The sequence below is a fragment of the Sphaeramia orbicularis genome, chromosome 18 (genome assembly GCF_902148855.1).
Source record: "Sphaeramia orbicularis chromosome 18, fSphaOr1.1, whole genome shotgun sequence".
Lineage (NCBI taxonomy): Eukaryota > Metazoa > Chordata > Actinopteri > Kurtiformes > Apogonidae > Sphaeramia > Sphaeramia orbicularis.
Genome location: NC_043974.1, coordinates 33,336,752 through 33,355,993, shown reverse-complemented (window position 1 = coordinate 33,355,993; position 19,242 = coordinate 33,336,752). Strand labels below are relative to the sequence as shown.

General features: G+C 36.4%; 2 protein-coding genes across 5 annotated transcripts in view; one reads left to right on the top strand and one right to left on the bottom strand.

Annotated features, from left to right (window-relative positions):
* hdlbpb (high density lipoprotein binding protein b) overlaps window positions 1-10,053 on the top strand; it is a 42,803-nt gene extending 32,750 nt beyond the window's left edge. Inside the window, exons 20-28 of the mRNA XM_030161839.1 lie at window positions 511-652; window positions 1,442-1,569; window positions 1,669-1,773; window positions 3,261-3,395; window positions 4,678-4,821; window positions 6,630-6,809; window positions 6,899-7,015; window positions 8,293-8,451; window positions 8,924-10,053. Of these exons, the coding sequence (XP_030017699.1) occupies window positions 511-652; window positions 1,442-1,569; window positions 1,669-1,773; window positions 3,261-3,395; window positions 4,678-4,821; window positions 6,630-6,809; window positions 6,899-7,015; window positions 8,293-8,451; window positions 8,924-9,016 (1,203 nt within the window). The 3' untranslated portion in view covers window positions 9,017-10,053. The remainder of the gene's footprint in view (window positions 1-510; window positions 653-1,441; window positions 1,570-1,668; window positions 1,774-3,260; window positions 3,396-4,677; window positions 4,822-6,629; window positions 6,810-6,898; window positions 7,016-8,292; window positions 8,452-8,923) is intronic.
* Window positions 10,054-10,836: 783 nt separating this feature from the next.
* Window positions 10,837-19,242, bottom strand: part of neurl4 (neuralized E3 ubiquitin protein ligase 4) — a 39,057-nt gene continuing 30,651 nt past the window's right edge. For all 4 annotated transcript variants that reach the window (XM_030161833.1, XM_030161834.1, XM_030161835.1 and 1 more), the window contains exons 27-29: window positions 18,149-18,261; window positions 16,046-16,205; window positions 10,837-14,479 (exon numbers count right to left, since the gene is read on the bottom strand). In XM_030161833.1, the coding sequence (XP_030017693.1) occupies window positions 14,275-14,479; window positions 16,046-16,205; window positions 18,149-18,261 (478 nt within the window). In that variant the 3' untranslated portion in view covers window positions 10,837-14,274. The remainder of the gene's footprint in view (window positions 14,480-16,045; window positions 16,206-18,148; window positions 18,262-19,242) is intronic.

Here is a 19,242-nt window from a genome sequence, read left to right as displayed (position 1 = left end):
AGCATAGAATAAAATATCTTTTGTCATTGTAACAAGTAGGAATTAAAAGTACCATCCAATCTGTAAACAAACAAAATGAGCATTAAATCAGCAAAATAAACTGAAAAACAAAGTTAGCTTTAAATTAAGTATTAAAGCCTCAATAAAATGAACAAGAATTAACAAAAAATCATCACCTTCCTAAAATATTGTCATTTTTTTCAGATTTTTCAGGAAACACAAAAAACTTAACCGGAAATTGAGTATTTGATGATTTGGGCAAAAAAGCTGTTTTTTTCAAAAATGATGAAATTCTGTAAACACAGTGTATTTGCAGTCTGATGGCATCACATTTGCATCATAATGTGAACAACCACGCAAAAAAAATACTGAATTTCAGCAAAAAATCTGAATTGAGCATTAAAACCTTCAGTGTGAATGTAGCGTTAGAGAATCAGCATTAGTGACGCTGTGATCCTGAACCCGGTTACCTAGCAGTCTCCTCTCCTTTGACTGTTTATTATTGATCAGGAGTCTCAGGTGAGCGTGGAGGTGGCGATTCCTCAGCGTTACCACCGCGCTGTGATGGGACCGAAAGGCTGTCGGATCCAGCATATCACCAGAGAACACGAGGTCCAGATCAAGTTCCCCGAGAGAGACGACAGCGCCGCAGGTGAGAAACGACACAACAGAGCATGAGGTTTAACTAATGACAGACAGGAAGTGTTCATTAAACTACCAGTATCATCCACAGAAAAACTCACAGAAATCAACTGTTCACTTTATTAGAAACAGGGTCTGAGTCAAAGTAATAAATACAGTGATTATTGACCACATGCATTTGTGATATATTGAATAAAGAATCTTAATCTGAAGTCACTGAACTGTTCCCAGTATTGTTCCATTCTCCAAACCCACATGCTCCTTCTGCACATGCTCAGTTCCATCAAGATCAAACTTGGATGCGTCAGCAGATAATGAATATTTTTCGCTTTCTAATATGATGACTTAAGAAACCAGGCAGTTATATTATTTGTATAAGAGGAAAACATAGAAAAATATGACAAAAACAACACTTATGTGATTTTGTGCTTGTTTTGTCTAAATTAAAAAAAAAAAAAAGTTTTTATTCAGAGATCTTCTTCAACAAAATTAAAATAATGACTGTTATTTGTGGTTTTTAACTCTTCTAAACAACAAAACGCTGAAATATTTAGGATTTTATTTGATCATGTGAGGCAAATAAACACTAAAGATAGAAAAATGTGCATGATGTTAAAAAATGTTTAGTAAAAATACGAAGTGAACACTGTTTTCTCTGTAAATGACTCATTGGAATTGAACAGAAAAACTAAACGTCATACCTTGTCATTAAAGTGTTTCAGTGTCTATTGTATGAATGTGTACATGGATGTTATAACCATGCTAGTATGTTCATGCTTCTTCTGTGGTTAAATTCCAGGTCAGGAGGCTCCTCCACAGGAGAACGGTGAAGTCAGTCCAGAGGCGGAATTCGTCCCCCGCAAGTGTGACATCATCACCATCTCTGGACGGGCGGAGAAGTGTGAAGTGGCTAAAGCTGCGCTGCTGGTATGGATATGTGTGACTTTAACTACGTGTGTCTGTTGAGTATTTGGGATTTGTGCATCACTGCTCCACTGATCCTGGATCTGTGTGTCCCTCCTTCAGGCGCTGGTTCCCATAACGGAGGACGTGAAGGTGTCGTACGAGCTGCATCGCTACATCATCGGACAGAAAGGCAGTGGAATCAGGAAGATGATGGAGGAGTACGAGGTCAGTCCATGGACACTAGATAGATGGATAGATAGACGTACGGACAGACTTTATTTATCCCAAAACTGGGAAATTACAGTGTAGCAGCAGGACACACAATGTACTGTAAATGGAATACAAGAGTGAAAAACAGAACACAAGAACAAACACTATACAAAGTAAATTAGAAGTATAATAAAGATCTGGGTAAAGAACCTAGATAATAACTGTAATGCTGCAGAATAAAACTGTAAAGTACAAAACAATAGAATAGACTTTATGGTCTTGAGTCAGTGCAAACAATCAATAAAAAACCTAATACATCAGAAAATAAGAATAGAGCAGGTATTACCCCCCCCCCCCCAAAAAAAAAAAAAGAAAAACTAAAAGTAAAATGAGAAAATAGAATATAGAATTTAACAAAGTAAAATAGCAATAGAACTAAAGGTAGAATAAAATAAAATATGAATAGACACTATATTTACAATATTAACAGTATGTATATCTATGTACTGTCGTGGAAAAAATTATTAAACCACCCCTTGTTTTCTTCAGTTTCTTGTTCATTTTAATGCCTGGTACAACTAAAGGTACATTTGTTTGGACAAATATAATGATAACAAAAATAGCTCATAATAGTTTAATTTCAAAGCTGATACCTATCCATTTTCCATGGTTTTCTTGATAATAACCAAAATCACTCAAGTTGTTACTTCAGTATCTATGGCATTGTACTGACAAAAACAGTGCTTTTAGACATTCCATTTTTTTTTCTGTCTGTTTTAGTCACATAATACACACAGGCATTAGTAGCTGATTGCATAACCATTGTTTTTGATGACTTTTGATGGTCTAATAACTTTTTCCCTGACTATATATTAGCAATATTAACAGCTGTAATATTCAGAATGAGAAGGTGCAAAATGACATTTAAGTACAACTAAGTTTATGACCAGAGACATCAGATGGAGGTGTGTTATTGTAGAGTGAACAGTGTCTACAGACTAACGCTGTAGTTAAACCTACAACTGGGACCAAGGCCAGGTTCACAGAGTAGGCACTGACTTTTACACAACATTGGAGATATCCTCCTCGTAAGTCCTCTTGTTCTTTAGCTTTCTCCTTCCTTTCCTTCCTCCTCTCCTTCTTCTGTTCCTCCTCTTTCTAATTAGAAATGACTAGTCACAGGTTAAATTTAAAGCATCGAGTTCAGAGAAGAGACAGAAACACCAGAAAAAGACTGATTTGAAGTTCAGCAGCATAACTTCAAACTAAACCCAACAACAGATTCACAGGAAACCGATGACGGTGATCACATCTGTCAATATAAGAGGATGAACTGTGGAATAATAACAGTAAATCAGACTCACTTCACCTCATGAATCAGCCAGGGGGGTTAATGTCTAAACCACAAGATCTCCTCAGGTTGTACTAGACCTGTATGAATCGGGCTGTAGATGAATGGTTTCCTTTGTTAAAAGTTAACGGCTCATGTCTCGTACCTGCAGGTGAACATCTGGGTTCCGCAGCCTGAGAGGCAGCTGGATGTGATAAAGGTGACGGGTTTGGTGGCCAACGTGGAACGGGCCAAACAGGGTCTACTGGACCGGGTTAAGGAGCTGCAGGCCGAGCAGGAGGACCGGGTACGCTGATGGAATTAAATATCACCCTCTCATCTGACCTGTATTATAACTGACTGTCTCTACTTTAATCCTCATCTCTCCCCTCAGTCTATATTCTATTTCTGATAAATTTTTGTCTAGATCTCCTCCCCCTTGTCTCACTGTTCCCTCTGTCTGGCAGTTGGTTGCAAATACTGATGTCTTTTTTTTCTCTTCATAGTTTTAATGAGGCTAAATCATGCCTATTAAAGTTTCTAAGCAAATACAGTGCTCATGCACGATAGATAATTTTTTTCAAGAAAATCCAGAAGATCCTAGTAGCCCAGTTCCTTGGAAGCGTCAGTCTGTTTGGTTAACGATTCCAAATCAAATGCGTCTTCAGGTCATTTGTGTATTTTGTTTTTTTTCCTCTAAAGTCTGGTTGTATTTGACCAGTAACGACAACACTAGGACCATTTAGGACAGTGGCAGAGCTTCCATTACGACAAAGGGTTAAATACCTCCAACATGCACAAGCATTTAACCACTCTTCTTTTTATTTCTCTGTGTTTTGTTGAGCTAAACATTTATTTTTTCACATTTTCTTATGTCTTTATTATTTTATTTCTGTCTTTATTAATCAGGACTGAATTTACATGTCATATTATTTCTATATATCATTAGCCTCATAGCAAGTCATATTTTTGGCCAAATTGTGATATCTATGTAACATTACCTAACACTGCTACTTCATTTTTCATCATTGGCTACGACCTGAAAAAATATGACTTAGGCAAATATGCCATGAGGCTAACGATATTTGACATTAATAGAAATAGTTCCACAACACATTTTCAGTCCTGAATTTAAGTACACTTTAAACATATTTAACTTGAATACTATAAAAGAACTAGTTTTCTGTTACTCATATTTCACTCCTTTAACTACCCCTTTATAACCCTAGTTCCAATCCTTTTTTTTTGTTATTTTTCTATATGTAATTTACTTTTTTCTTTCTTTTTTTTTTTTTTTTAAATTGAGTAATGCAAAACAGAACATGACAAGTGAAGGACAACATACTAGCATTACATAAAGACAAGATGAGACAGAGACAAGCAGGGTTTAGTTCCAGTCATAAATGTTAGTGGATGTTTGACATTAAAGAGTTCATACAAACAAAGCTATTTGTACAACAGTTTATTCAATAATCCAATGAGAATCGCTAAATTCGTATTATTTCCTGTCCCTCCTCATCACCTCCTTTGTTTCAGATCAATGTATAGATGTGTTCCATAATAATCATGTCTCCATCGTCTCCTCTCAGGCTCTACGCAGCTTCAAGGTGACCATGTCCGTGGATCCAAAGTTTCATCCGAAGATCATCGGTCGTAAAGGAGCGGTTATTTCTCAGATCAGAAAAGACCACGACGTCAGCATCCAGTTCCCCGACAAAGGAGACGAGCAGCAGGTCAGAGCTTTGGACTGAACTCATCCTTTATTCCATTCACACATCAGGACCAGAGTTTATGTCTGAAACTGTCTGGTCTGGTTCAGTTTTATGATGTGTCACAAGCATGAGAAAAGTGGCTGATCGTCTAAACTATGGGTGTCAAAATCATATTAATTCAGGTTCCACATTCAGACTAGTATGATCTAAAGTGAGTCAGACCAGAAAAATAATAACATAATGACCCATAAATAATGTCAACATTAAACTTTTGTCTGTTTTAGTGGAAAAAGTAAAATTACAGAATGAAGATGTTTATATTTACTTCCTGTCCTTTAAAAAAAAAGTGAATAATATGAACAACCTGAAATTTTAAAAGAAAAATAAGTGCAATTGTAACAATATTCTACCTCAGTTTATCACTTACAGATCACAGTGGATCTACAAATACACAAAACATTTAGGAACAGGCAGAATATTATTAAATTGTTCTTATTTCTCTGAAGACTTCAGGTTGTTCATATTTGTTTCCATTATTCACATTTTTTCTAAAAGCATAGTTCGCTTGTTTTAACAATATTCTACTCTTAATCTCTTAAACCACTTCAGCTCTGCTCAAAACTACCAATTGCTCAATAATTTTCAAGATTTTATTACTTTAAATGCCAGTATGAATACATGATGCCACTTGTTTAATTAAAAAAAAAAAAAAAAAACCCACAAACTATGAGATTTTCCATATAATACATGGTGGGGAGATATTGGACATGTCAAAGATGAACAATAACACTGATTTCATTGCATTAGTAGTTTTTGTTCAGTGCAGGACCCCCATGTCAAAAAAAGACTAATTGACTTACATTGAAACCACATTTTTTAATCTCACATAAAAACTAGTGATACAGTGAAATCAGTGTTATTAATTAATATTTGATACGTCCAAGATATAAAACAATGACACATCCGTCCAACATGTATTATGTGGAAAATATCATATTTGTGTTGTTTTTTTTTTTTTTTTTTAATAGAACAAGTGGCATCACATATCCAAGGGTTAAATCCAAGGGTTAAAATCCTGTTTTGAGCAGTTTATGATATTTATGCACAAACAAAGCAGAAAAAAAGTTGATGATTTTATAGCATTTTTTTGCGTGTACGTAATGGACCTGTAAGAGTAACTGACATTAGATTAAAACATATGTAAAAAACAAAAAAAAACATTCTGCAGAAGTTCATACCAAACTGTAACACAGACATCATGATCAGAAAATGAAAGCAGAAAAATGTCAAAAATGGACAAAAATATCCCCAGGGTTCCCGAAGGCTTAATAATTGTATATATTCGGACACTGCACCTGATACATGAACGTTTACATTTCAGGCGTTACAGTGAATTTTTTAAAACATGTATATAGTGTATATTTACTTCCATTTCCTGTGGATTTGTACATATGCAAATCTTGTATTTTTTTCTGTCTTATTAGTGTGTTCTATTTATATTATTTATTGCTTTTATCTCTTCACACTTAATTTCTTTTTTTTTTTTTTGCTTTTTTGCTAGTATGCAACTACAGAAGCGTATTGCATTGACATGAAAAAATAAAAAATCGGCTGTTTTTCTGTCTTAATGAGATAATTGAGAAAAAGAGCCGATTTTTTTCTTTTTTTTTTCTTTTTTTTTTCTCAAGTGAATGCAATACGCTTCTGTATGCAGCTGAGCTATTGTGACCCAGTAATTTTCCTTGTGGAATAATAAAGTTTGCCTAAGAATCGTCTGTTTTACTTTCATGCACATCCTCCCACTGTGGTCCCTCTTTAACCTCCTCCAGGACCTGATCGTGATTTCGGGGTATGAACGTAACGTGGAGGAGGCGCGTCAGTCCATCCAGCAGCTGGTGGCCGAGCTCCAGGAGATGGTGAGCCAGGACGTCCACCTCGATCCTCGGACCCACGCCCGCATCATCGGTGCCCGCGGGAAGGCCATCCGCAAACTGATGGAGGAGTTCAAGGTCAGACCGGAACACCCAGTGCAGGTTTATCATGTCACATCATTTGACCTTTGTCTGATCAGCCTGTTGTGGTGTCTGTTCTGGTTCAGGTGGACATCAGGTTCCCTCAGCCGGGCTCCGACGAACCCGACAAGGTGACAGTGACGGGGCTTCCAGAGACCGTGGACAACGCCATCGACCACCTGCTCAACCTGGAAGAGGAATATGTCAGTCTATAACCCTCATCTATTGCCGCATTTCCACTAAGTGTAACCCGCTCGACTCAACTTGGGTACCAGGTCCTATTCCTGGAGACCATTTCCATTACAGAATACTACCCACTTTACAGTACCTGGACGTCATAGCGATGTGGTGCGTTACTTCCGTGTCGCCTGCTCAGAGAGTTGCTGATAAACACACTCGTTGCATGTTGTCTCATCAAGCTCATGCTGAATTTTTACGTCGGCCACCAAAGACTGAATCTCCTGACTGAATGGTGTAGTTTTTCAGGCTGTCCTCATGTGGATTAACCTACCGCTATATTTACTGTAAACTTTCTCATCTGTTTTTTTGTAAAACAGCGGGTCACAGAGACAACTCTGACCAATCAGTGGTCTGCAGTGTTTACATGTCACATTTTAGTGTCTGGTCCCCCATGCTGGAACCTCGGCGGGGGTGACACCAAAAAACTAGTACTGGGTACCAGATTCCAGGTCCTTTTTTTCGTAATGGAAATGCAAAAAGGTCGAGTCGAGCCGATACCACGTTGTGGAAACGCGCCATAAGTATCAGTCTGTAATAAAACCTCCTCCATTCATCCATGCAAATATAGAGCACAGACAAACTCATTTTAGATCAGTAAAAAACAGAACAGCATCATAACAAAGACATAAATACAGCTTTTTTGTTGTTTTAGTGCAAAAAAGTAAATGTGCAATTTTAACAATATGTGTTTATCATTTACACGTACATTAGAATTGTGGATCTACAAATACACAAAGCATTTAGGAACAGTCAGAATATTGTTAAAATTGCACTTATTTTTCTTAAGACATTACAGGTTGATTAGATTATTCACATTTTATTGTCAAAGGATAGTTTGTAAAAATTATGATGAAAATGTTTACATTTACAAAGTAAAACTAAACTAAAAATATGTTCTCTTTGTTTTGCTGTAAAAAAGTAAAATTACATGAAAATTTTATATTTACAAACTATTCTTTCATAAAAAATGTGAATAAGATGAAATGTCTTGAGAGAAGTGTAAGCCTTTTACTAAATGTTTTGTGTATCTATTGTCAGTTGTAATGCACATGTGTAAATGACAAACTGAGGCATAATACTGTTAAAATTGCACGTATTGCACTTATTTTGTTCAGCACTTTGCGTTGTTTTAAATGTATTATATAAACAAACTTGACCTTGAATATAGATGAGACCCTTCTGAAAAAGCAGAAAGCGAGGTCATAATCTTGGCTTTCTGGTTTCCTTTTCTTTTCCTCAGATGCTCAGTGTGACAGAGACGGAGACGTTGGCAGCTTATATGAAGCCTCCGTCGCGGTACGGAGGAGGGCCGGGTGGAGTGGGCGGAGCTGACGACAGCGGCGGTCCAGCAAAGGGCTTTGTGGTCCGGGACGCACCCTGGAACGCAGCAGGGAATAAGGTGGGACCCAGTGTTCCTCATTGAACCTGTATAGATAAAAAATAATTCTAGGACATTTCATCAGATCCACCAAATATTTAGTTACTCGCAGTGGAAAACCTTGATGATGCAGAGAAGTGATGCTGGTCTTATGACTTAGAAGTTTCACTGTATTAACAAGATACAACTGATAAAAGATGGTTCCTGCTCATGACTCTGCACTGGTTTCCACAGTCAATGGATAAAAGTAAAGTTCTGCACAAATGACAGAAAAACAAGACACATTCATGTCACATTCACTAATGAGCCTCTGAACGTCCAAATGGGTCATATCTGATGTCTATGAAAAAAGGATAAACTTCATTTTGCACCAGTTATTTTCATGTTTTGATAGGATTAATGGATCAACAGATATTAAACAGTTTACATGAGTAGTTGCTTTTGGTTGCTGTTTGAGTATGTATGGGTTAATCGAAGTGTTTTTCTGGTTCAGGCTCCAGACATGAGCAGTGCCGAGGACTTCCCCACATTCGGGACGGGCGTGGCCCCGAAGCAGACGTCGGCCTGGGGCCCCAAGAAGTTCTGAAGTCACTCAACTGGAGGACAAACCAGAACTTCTGTAATGTAGACGACGAGAAAAAACATCTCGAATCAAATTGCTGCTCGCCTTCCTTCCTTCTTCCTCCTTCGCGACCTCCTTTCGTCTCTTTCTCTGTAAAACTCCCTCGACCTTCCTCCCACGATCAGCCGCAATGAATTCTGGGAGAACTGTCCCTTCTTTTTTCCTCATCTGTCTCTACTTAGTACCTCTGCCTCCGTTTCCCTGAGAAAATAAAAGGACGCCGAGTGCTCTCTTCATCATCGTCACCGTCCCGAAACATTTCACAAACTGTCCTTCTCCTCGCTGACTGCCAAACCCTCCCCAATTATCCCATCGCCGCGGTACGTGGGAAATGTTTCAACGCTTACGAGTCAAGAAGTGGACAGAGAGCACGGAGGACGGGGTTTCCAGGGAGGTGGGGGTCGTGTATTCAAGGTACGGTAGCTCGCAGGACTTTCCCACACGGGATCCTTGTGTTTTACTGTGAGAGAAGAGTGCGTCGACCTGTTTTTCGGTTCTTCTTCGTGCTTTTCTAAGGTTTCCCTGGGCTCGCCGTGTCCGTTTGTAGATCCCCGTTTTATTTATTTCGGAGCTGGAAGTAAAACAGCTGCTGTAGTCGACTTTTCTGGAGGCTTTTTCGTTTTCTTTTCTTAATTCCGATGAATCAAAACATGTGGAAGTCCTGCGCCGAGTGTTTGTAACGAAGGTCGTTTTGTCTCAACTATTTATTTATTCCAGAAGGAGATATTTTATTTGAACTACTGTGATCATGCGTTTTTATAAAAGCACTCACTGTAGCTTGATGCTTCAACCTTACGTTGGGAGTGAATGCTGTTCGTCAGGGTTTGACAAACATGTTACCAGTTGTAATGTGTACGTGTACAAAGAACTTTTCGCTATTTTTTTAAATTGTGTGGGATTTTTTTGTTGGTTTCGGGCATACTTGGAAGACTGTACGTATGCGTGAGTGTGTGTGGAAGTTAAAATGTATATCTGAATGAAGCTGAACCAAACTTTTCCATCGTCTTTGTCCGTTTGTTTCTGTTTTCAGCTGATCTGAGCTCAGGCAAACGATGGCGCATCGAGACGTAAGGTGAAACAAAACAGGTTTTTACAGGCGATGTTCGGAATACAGCAAGAAATAACAAAAAAAATCTTTCATTCTGAGGTTTAAGTTATGTATGCACTTAAAAAAAAAAAAAATATATATATATATATATATATATATATATATATATATATATATATATATATATATATATATATATATACACATTAAATTTGAGACAACTTGGACATACTGAGAATAAAGTCATCAATTAAGATCAGAGAAAAAATTAAGTTTTCAAGTTGCAAATTTTATGTATTTATGAAAAAAAAATAGTATATTTGATACTAATTTAAAGTAAATTTGAGACACTGACAAATTTTAAGAAATTGAAATCTCTCAGAAATCATCTCAGAAAAATATACTGAGATGAGAGATAAATTTACAACAAAACTTAAATATTCTGAAATTAAACTTAGAAATGTGCTTTGAAAAAAACCTTGTAGATTAAAAAAAAATCTAAGTTAGTCATATTTGAAACAAAAATCTAAAATGAATTTTAAAAAAAACTCTGAAATGATCTGAGATTTAAGTTGTAAATTTGAGAAAAAAAAGTATCTCAAGATTAAAGCCACAAATCTACAAGAAAAAGCTGATTCTCACTGGTTAATGTGATAAAACATCATAGATTTACATTCAGATCATCTTGTATTTTCCAGTGAAAAAAATAAAACTTAATGTGATAAATTTTCAGGTAAAAAAGTATATCATAAATTTCTAAGAAACACTGTGAAAATTAATGAAACAAAATGTAAAAATTAAGGAGAAAAAACTGATTCTGAGACTAGTCATACATTTACAAAGTAAATAACTAATTTCTTTTTAATTTGACATTTATCTTGTAAATTGAGTTTTTTTTTCCTTCAGAACCATCGTCGTCCTTCCCTACATCGTTAAAAGAAAAAGTTTCACCTAAAACGTCGCAATGTACCGTCGTTAACTGAGTCTCTTTGAAAAACACTTGATTTGTGTTGACATGAACACGATGCTGCTTTAAATACGACCCCGTAAAAACAAACTCCTTGACCATCTGCACTTTGGTTTTCAGTTTGTAGCTTACACCATGTTAATTTTGGACATTTATTCAGATAAGTCAGACCTTTTTAGATGATGATGTTGAACCAAAACGTGGCCCAGATTCAGTTTAATTGACACTCGACTGGGAAACAAACAATTAGAATCCAGATGTTAGAAAAAGACAAAAAGAGGAAACTCAGGGTCTAAAAGCTGAAGCAGAAACGTCGCTTTAAAGCTTAGTAATGAAATTATATCGAAACCTGACTATGCAACAAAAAAAAAAGATCATCCAGCAGATTTCTGTTTCGTCCAACAGTCGTTCATGTAACTCTTTGTTCGCCACTGCATTTCTGAGTTCATTCATGTGTTTACTGTTAAATGGCAGGACGGAGCCGATATTTCTATACAAACTCTGAAAACACCCACTATTGGCCTTAATAAGTAAATATTAGTCTACAGCGTTTTGAGGTGTGACTGAGGAAGTATGCAACACTGCAATAACATGTCAGTGACCGGACTTTTTTCCTACTTTAAATAAAATCTGAAACCACTTGAAAAAAGCCAAATGTCAGCCGTCCTTCTGTGCATACTGTCTGTCAGTTTATTTGTATTTTTTATAAATCAGGACGATATGATTTGTTATGTAACAGCCTGTACAATGCAACATACAGAAAGAAAAAAAAAACAAACAGTACAAATTAAATAGTACAAAGCAGCACTGGGCTGTAAATAACCCATTGAGAGTTTATTTTTCACATTTTTTGATTGGAAGTTTTCCTTCGCCAAACCGCAAGTCGGTTTGATCACAGCGGTTGAAAAATGTGGGGGTTTCCTTTACGGTTGTGGGTTTGTCAGATTGGCAACAGGATCAACAAGAAAAAACAAAAAAAAAAGCTTTGGAAAGCTGTTCATGTACAATCAATCACTGTGGATGTTTTTGGATGAAATAAAAGCTTTTGTATAAAGGTGGTCGATGTAAACCGATGACGTCCGTCCAAAGTAAAAGAGCAGAGCCCTAAGTAAAGAACATTCACATGTAAACGCCGGCGCCAGGCGACAAACTGACGGATGGACCGTAAACGACGGAGGAGACACGAGTGTATGGGGAAGAACACTGGAAAAGACGGTCTGGGTTATTTAAGTGGGATTATGAGGCACTGATCCACAGTCAGTTGGAAAACTGAGGACAGAACTGTAGTTTAGACACTTGAACAGATACAGTTTTGTTTTTGGAGGTGGATCGTCAGATGCAGTTCAACACAAGCAAATTTAGTATCAGTAGAAACATCTGATGTAAAAGTTTAAAGTCAAATATGTGGCACTAATGAAACATTAGTCACGTTTTCCTTAAGTAAAACTCTGGACAGTAACACCATTCAAAAGTCTCAACTCTTGATATTTTAATGTAAACTTTCCCTCAAAACAGTTTGTCTAAAAACATGATTCCTTTTCATCAAATACATTCTGTTCCGACTAAAACCAAAAGTAACATTTTTAACTCCCTAGCTAACATCAGCTGCTTTTAGGTTTTGTCACCAGGTATGGTTCATCATAAAATTAAATGTAGCTGGTTAGCTAATGATTGGACTTTAAAAAAAAAAAAAAAAGAATTGTTACAGCTAAATCCAAAGATTAACTCACTACATAATGTTTGTTTCTTGTACATCTTTAGCTAACGTCAGCTAAATTTAACGTGCTAGCAAATATTAGCCAGCGCATTACATCCTTAACTAACATCAGCCAAAGTGAACGTACTATCTGCTGTTACTTCACTACTTTAGGTAAATTTAGCCCATTGTTTAATGTTAGCTGATGTGACTGGGGAAAAAAACATTTCTCAATACCAAAAAAATGTTTTTTGGAAATACTAAAACCAATAGTTGGCTCAAAAACATGTTTGCTTATTTTCAACCAAAGCTAACATTTGCTAAATTTAAACAGCAAGCTACTGTTAGCGGCTGTTGTGTTGCTAGCCAACTGGAGCTAAATTTATTCACCGGTTATTGTGGGCTAACATTTGATGTAAAACAAATGGATCATATTTTATTACTAAAACCAAAGTCTATCTTGCTGCTAAGTAGCTCAGGAGGTTGATTTCACTGATTAAAAAATAAACATGAATCATTTTTTGTTGCAACTAAATCCATTTCCTGTAAATCTTATAAATAATTATAAATACTGATAGGATTAAAGTCAAACTGAAAGAAGCCTCATTTTCACCCATGATTAAATCAAGTGTTGAAACGGTAACAATAGATAAAAACCTCGTACAATCCCACTTAAAAAAACCTGACGCTGTAAATGCTCAACCAGAAGCAGGAGGTGGATCAACAACCCACAAGGAGAACAGAACATATCCGAAACATCCCATTTGTGGTGGGAAATGAACGAAAAGGTGCGTGTTTGTAAATGGTTCCAGCTTCATCTTGCTGAGTGTTATTCTTTTGGATCAGACGTCGGCTGAACAAAAATGCCAACAGGACTGACGATGTGGAAGCGGTGACACCAACAGGACAAACAGTGGAACATGTGTAAACATTTCTCTTCCTCCAGTTTTACGATCACAAGACACTCTGGGATTCATTCTTCAAGTGTCTTTATAGTTTTGTGAAAACATTACCACTTTTTTTTTTTTTTGACCCGCGTTTCAGTCTTTATCAGTGAGCTAACGTGCAGGTTGGCAGGGGGTGGAACAAAAGTTACCCCCCCTCCTAAAAACAAAAACAAAACAAAAAGCCGAGGTGAGAAGTGTTAAAATAAGAAATGCCAAAAAGGTCCAGAAAAGAAGCTGGAGACAAAAAACCCAAAAACTGTAGCTAATGAACAAACGTGTCGTGTCGATTAGAAGGTTAAAAATCGCCCACGAGTGTCCAAAACATAAAGTGCAGGCAGTGTCTGTTTGTCTGTTCTTCTTTGAAACTGCCGGAGCTTCGCCCGATCAGAGTCTGAGAGCAAACGACAAAAAAGAACCAAAACAACAAGAAGATTAATGCTCGACAATCCACAGTGGGATCAGCTGATCCAGAGGAGTCTGTCGCTCAAGGCAGGGGTTGGATTTGGTTGAGTTTGTTCAGTAAAAGGGTGTCCCCCCCACCCCACCCCCTGCCCCCGGTCGGCGTCACTCGACCCGGATCAGCAGCCCGTACAGCAGCGTCCCCCCCTGCTCCTTGGTGATCCACTCGATCTCCGAGTTGCTGAAGCGAGGGTCCAGAGTCTCGCTGGGGCCCAGGGTCTGGGGTCCCACCTTATAGGAGCCCGGACGTACACAGACCTGGAAGCCCACCTGGGCCTGGTGGCAGCGATGAGAACGGGGGTCTCGAAATCTGCACCGGACAAAGAAACGTTCAGTTACAGTTTTAGAGTTTTAATTCACATTTACAAAGAAAACCCAGCTTTTCATTGATCAATAACAAAAGTTCTTTGTTTATTCTAGTAAATTATTGTATGAAAATTCTGTTCAACCCTCAAACAAGCGTCAAAAAGACAATTTAATCTTTTTTATAAAATATAAATATTTTAACCTAAATTCATGTAGCTTTATAAGATGTAACTGTTAAAATAATTTAAAATTACGCAAAAATGAAATTATTTTAGCCATAAATGAAAATTACTGGCTTTTTTATTTTGTGAATTGTGTTGCATCATTAACTAACATCACCTAAATTTAACTCAGTAGCTAATGTTGTATAATTAGATTGAAAAAAAAGTACAAAAATATTTATTTACAACTATTTATTACATCTTTACTTCTTTTAAGTCCACATTAACTAAACTTAACTACCTAACCAGTGTTAGCGTCTACAGTATCTACATGTAGCTCATTAATTAATGTTTGCTAATTTGACTAAGAAATATTTTATTACTATTTAAAAATTTTCAGTATATCTGAAACCAGTGACTAGGTCACTCACTAAATATTTTTTGCTTCTTTTACGTCATTAATGCTAATGTTTGCTTCTGTTACAAAGATACTTAAAATTAAAGACAATTAGCTTAGCTTGCTAGCTAATTAGCACTGATTAAAAAACACTGCATGGCATAAGCGTCTGGTTTAGACCAGCTCTAAATGTAAAGTGTCATGAGATAACTTTGATACATTTGACTTGAAAAACTTCAAAAATGAATAGTTTTAGTCAAATAAAAACATCTCTTATTTTGTTCGTTTCATTACATTAAACTTCACTTCATGACTTTTCCTGATTTGGAAAATTTAATTTTTTCAGTTTTTCATGAATGTGGGAACAGTTAATTATTGGGTTTTCACATCCTCTGACATTTTTTCTATTCACTTCACATCCGAACAGTTGGTTCATTACTTTAATGATTAATCAATTACTTGTTGATACTAAATTAATCAACTAAAAAGTTACTCACTCTAACAAATTCATCAATTTTTAAAATAGTGAATAAATTGCAGCCTCCTGAATGTCATTATTTCCAACGTTCTTTCCTTTTTGAAATTTCAGGACGTCATCTTTATTTTGTTTATTTTGTTTGGGAGAAGACACTTTTCTCTATTTTCAGACATTTTATGAGTCAAACAACTGTCTGATTAATCAACAATGAAAACTCCTCAGGTTTTAACCCTTTCATTCTCTGCTCTGATGTTTGGAGTCACTGATCTGATTCTAAAAGCAGTTCTTCTTCTCTCCACTAGAGGGCACTGCGTCTCTAAATAGTGTCTAGAAATGAGGTGAAATTTAAGGTAAGTGTAGTTTTTGACATATAGTTTCTTATGACTTACTCAATAAACTTATGCAGCTCTATAAAATGTTGTCGAATCTACAAACCATAATCTAAACACATGAACTGTGATAGTGTGTGAATTCTACTTTTTGATCCCATCTGGCTGTTCAGTGTCAGCGTTTCTCTGCGTCACATGAACTTACTGCACTTTGGGGGCGAAGGTCTCCAGGCCGGAGTAGCGCATGGTGGGTGACAGCCGCACCCTGGGGACCTCCCTGCCGGGGGCGCTGTTCTCCTCCGGTTCACTGTATCCGTTGGGTCCCTCGGCCTTCAGGGGAGACACTGAGAAGACGGACGATGTCCCTGCAGGTGGACACGTGGATTAGATGATCTGACCTTCATATATTCAACCCAAGAGTCATAAACGTGTGAGCGTTGGCTCTTCTCTAGAGCATTCTCAACTGGTGGGTCGCAACCCAAAAGTGGGTCATAAACCTGTTTTCCGTGGGTCGCAGGCCTTTGTTTGGGTAAAAAATAATGTTAATAAACCAATCCTGTGCTTTATTTTTTTAATGGAGTGAAGCGCCCTCCATTCACACTCCCCAACAGTAGGTGGCGGTAAAGCTAATTAACACCATACATTTCATAGCATAACAGACCCAGAAATTTCAATTAAAATCATGGTGAAACTCAGGTACGACAACAACCACATCAGATATGATTTTACTTACACTGAGGACAAAAACCTCAGTGTTTAATTCTTGAATAAGTGACTGAATGTACTCATAATTTTTAACCGTACACATTTTAGTTTTTGTTCAAATGCACCTAATTTAGTGTTAAAGGGAATATTTCCCTCTTTAGCATCGCCACCTGCTGGTCAGTTTGGTTTATCCTTAAACTTATCTTCTGTGTTTTCATACTGTGATATTCTGTATTATCTCAGGTTCAAAACTCACCACGTATGGAAGTACATCTGTCTCATCAGATTTTGAATTATAAAAGCCATTGAATTTCTAGCATTGAAAATTTTTTTGCACTGAAATTAAGCATCTGAATTTTTTGTCTCTCAATTTAACTATTCATAAATTTAGAGTAAAAAAAAATCAGATGCAAAAAATTCAGGTCACACATCCGGGACACCAAGGATAAGCAATCAATTCTTCTTTATTTATTTATTTTTTTTAATTTATTTATTTTTTCATTTATTTTATTTTTATTTTTTAAATAAAAAAAAAAAAAAAAGAATTTCATTAGCAATCGATTCTATCTTAAGTCGAACTGACAGCCAGCAAGTCGAGTTACATTACGTTGGTCAAGTGACGCCAATGCAGGAAGACAGTCAGCGTGGATGTGTGATCTGAATTTTTTGCATCTGAATTTTTTTTTATTCTAAATGTATGTACATAGTTGAATTCAGAGACAAAAAATTCAGATACTTAATTTTAGTGCAAAAAAAAAAAATTCAGATACTTAATTTCGATGCAAAAAAAAAATCAGCGCTAGAAATTCAATGGCTTCTATAATTCAAAATCTGATGGGACAGATTTACTTCCATAACCATGTTTTGATTAAATACTTTTGAGAAGTTCAGCTTTTATTAATTTGGGTCTGGGCTTGTCATTGAGGGGTGATAGCGGGTCCTGAAGCCAGACCAGTTGAGAACCACTGCTCTAGAGTCTAGTGCTCAAACGAATAATCGATTAATTGACAAGAAGTGGTTTAAAAAAAAAAAATTGATTACAGTTTTTCTGAATTGAAGCTTCTTGTCCTTAATTTTGCTGCTGCTAAACATTGGTTCCACAGTTGTGTTTCACACAGACGCTTATTGTGACGCACATGACACCAGGATGAACACAAAAAGAAGAGACGAGGACAAAAAAAGCAGAAAATGTCTATGTTCACTTTTTCATTGGACCCATCACTTTCACACATTAAAAATATTTGGCTTATTTTTGTCAGTTGTATGTAAATTGTATCTTAAGTTGTTTGTAAGTTGGATCCAAATGTGGTGAAGACTCCAGTGAACATATAGTTTGTAGCTGTCATTTAACTTGTTTGTTTATAGATACTTTTTATATATACTTTAATACTGTTGTCATTTCTATATAGATATTTTTCCCATATCCTTTGACCTCTGTTCATTTTGTGGTTGTTGTTTCAGCTGGTCCTGGAATAAAGCTGTCATTTTCAGACATGTCTTTTTCACTAGTTTTTTTCACCTATTCAAATAATCATTGAATTGAATCGAACAAAATAATCGATGACATAAATAATGGATATCTGCGGCTGTGATGTACTGGTACCAGGAAGCAGCTGGTTGTGGTCCAGTGTTCGCCTCAGGGATCCGACGCTGGTGCCGTGGTAGGCGATGTGCCACTTCTTCAGTGCATTGGAAACCTCACAGTGGGGCTTGATCCTGCACAAACCAACAGGTCCACACAGTCTTTAGTCCAGGACAAACACACATCAGTACGACTCTGGGAGAAGGTTTGGCTCAGTTATTTCTACATTTCTACCGTCTGAGCTACTGAATGTCACATCATGGCATTCGTTTTGTGGCTTTCCTCTGTTATCAACCACAGTGGATCCAAAATAAAACAATCCAAATGTGATTGCAGTGTGCACTTTCAGCTTTAATTCAAGGACTTATGTTAAAATGGTTGTAATTCAACGGTTGATGCAATATTTTGATTAAAGTCCAAAAACTTACGGAACTGAATATGTGCATTAGGGATGTAACGATATGAAAATTTCATATCACGGTTATTGTGACTAAAATTATCACGGTTATCATTATTATTGCGGTATTGTTGAAATTGTAGTCAAAATGTTCAAAAAGTACTAATACACACACTGAAATAATGTAACCAAGTTGTATTTAAAAAAAAACAAACAAATAAAATAAATGGCATAATGTACCTTCTGTTGGCAGAAACATTCAAATATTAACCCTTAGTGGTCTGAGCCTATTTTGTCTGTTTTTCAGTCCCTTTGATTTTGCCTTTATATACTATATAAACAAATGTTTACTATACCCATTTTTGGGATGTTTTTTTTTTTCAGCACAACTTCATCTATATCATCTGTCTATTATTTTTTCACTTTAACCTACTATATCAACATAAAAGGACAGAAAACACACAAAAAATATATATAAAATCCGATATGAAAAATGTATATAATTGATTGCATAAATAACACACAGATGCTTAACGAACCTTTTCAAAGACTTTAAAAGTGAATATTGGTTCCAAATATTAGGTATAGAAAATTTTAATTGTAATAATTTAAAACTATACCCAAATATTTGACATAAAATCATATCTTTACATAGGCGTTTTCTCTGGAAAAGTGCGGTAATCAAACACAGTTATCATGATAATTAGAATTTAAAAGT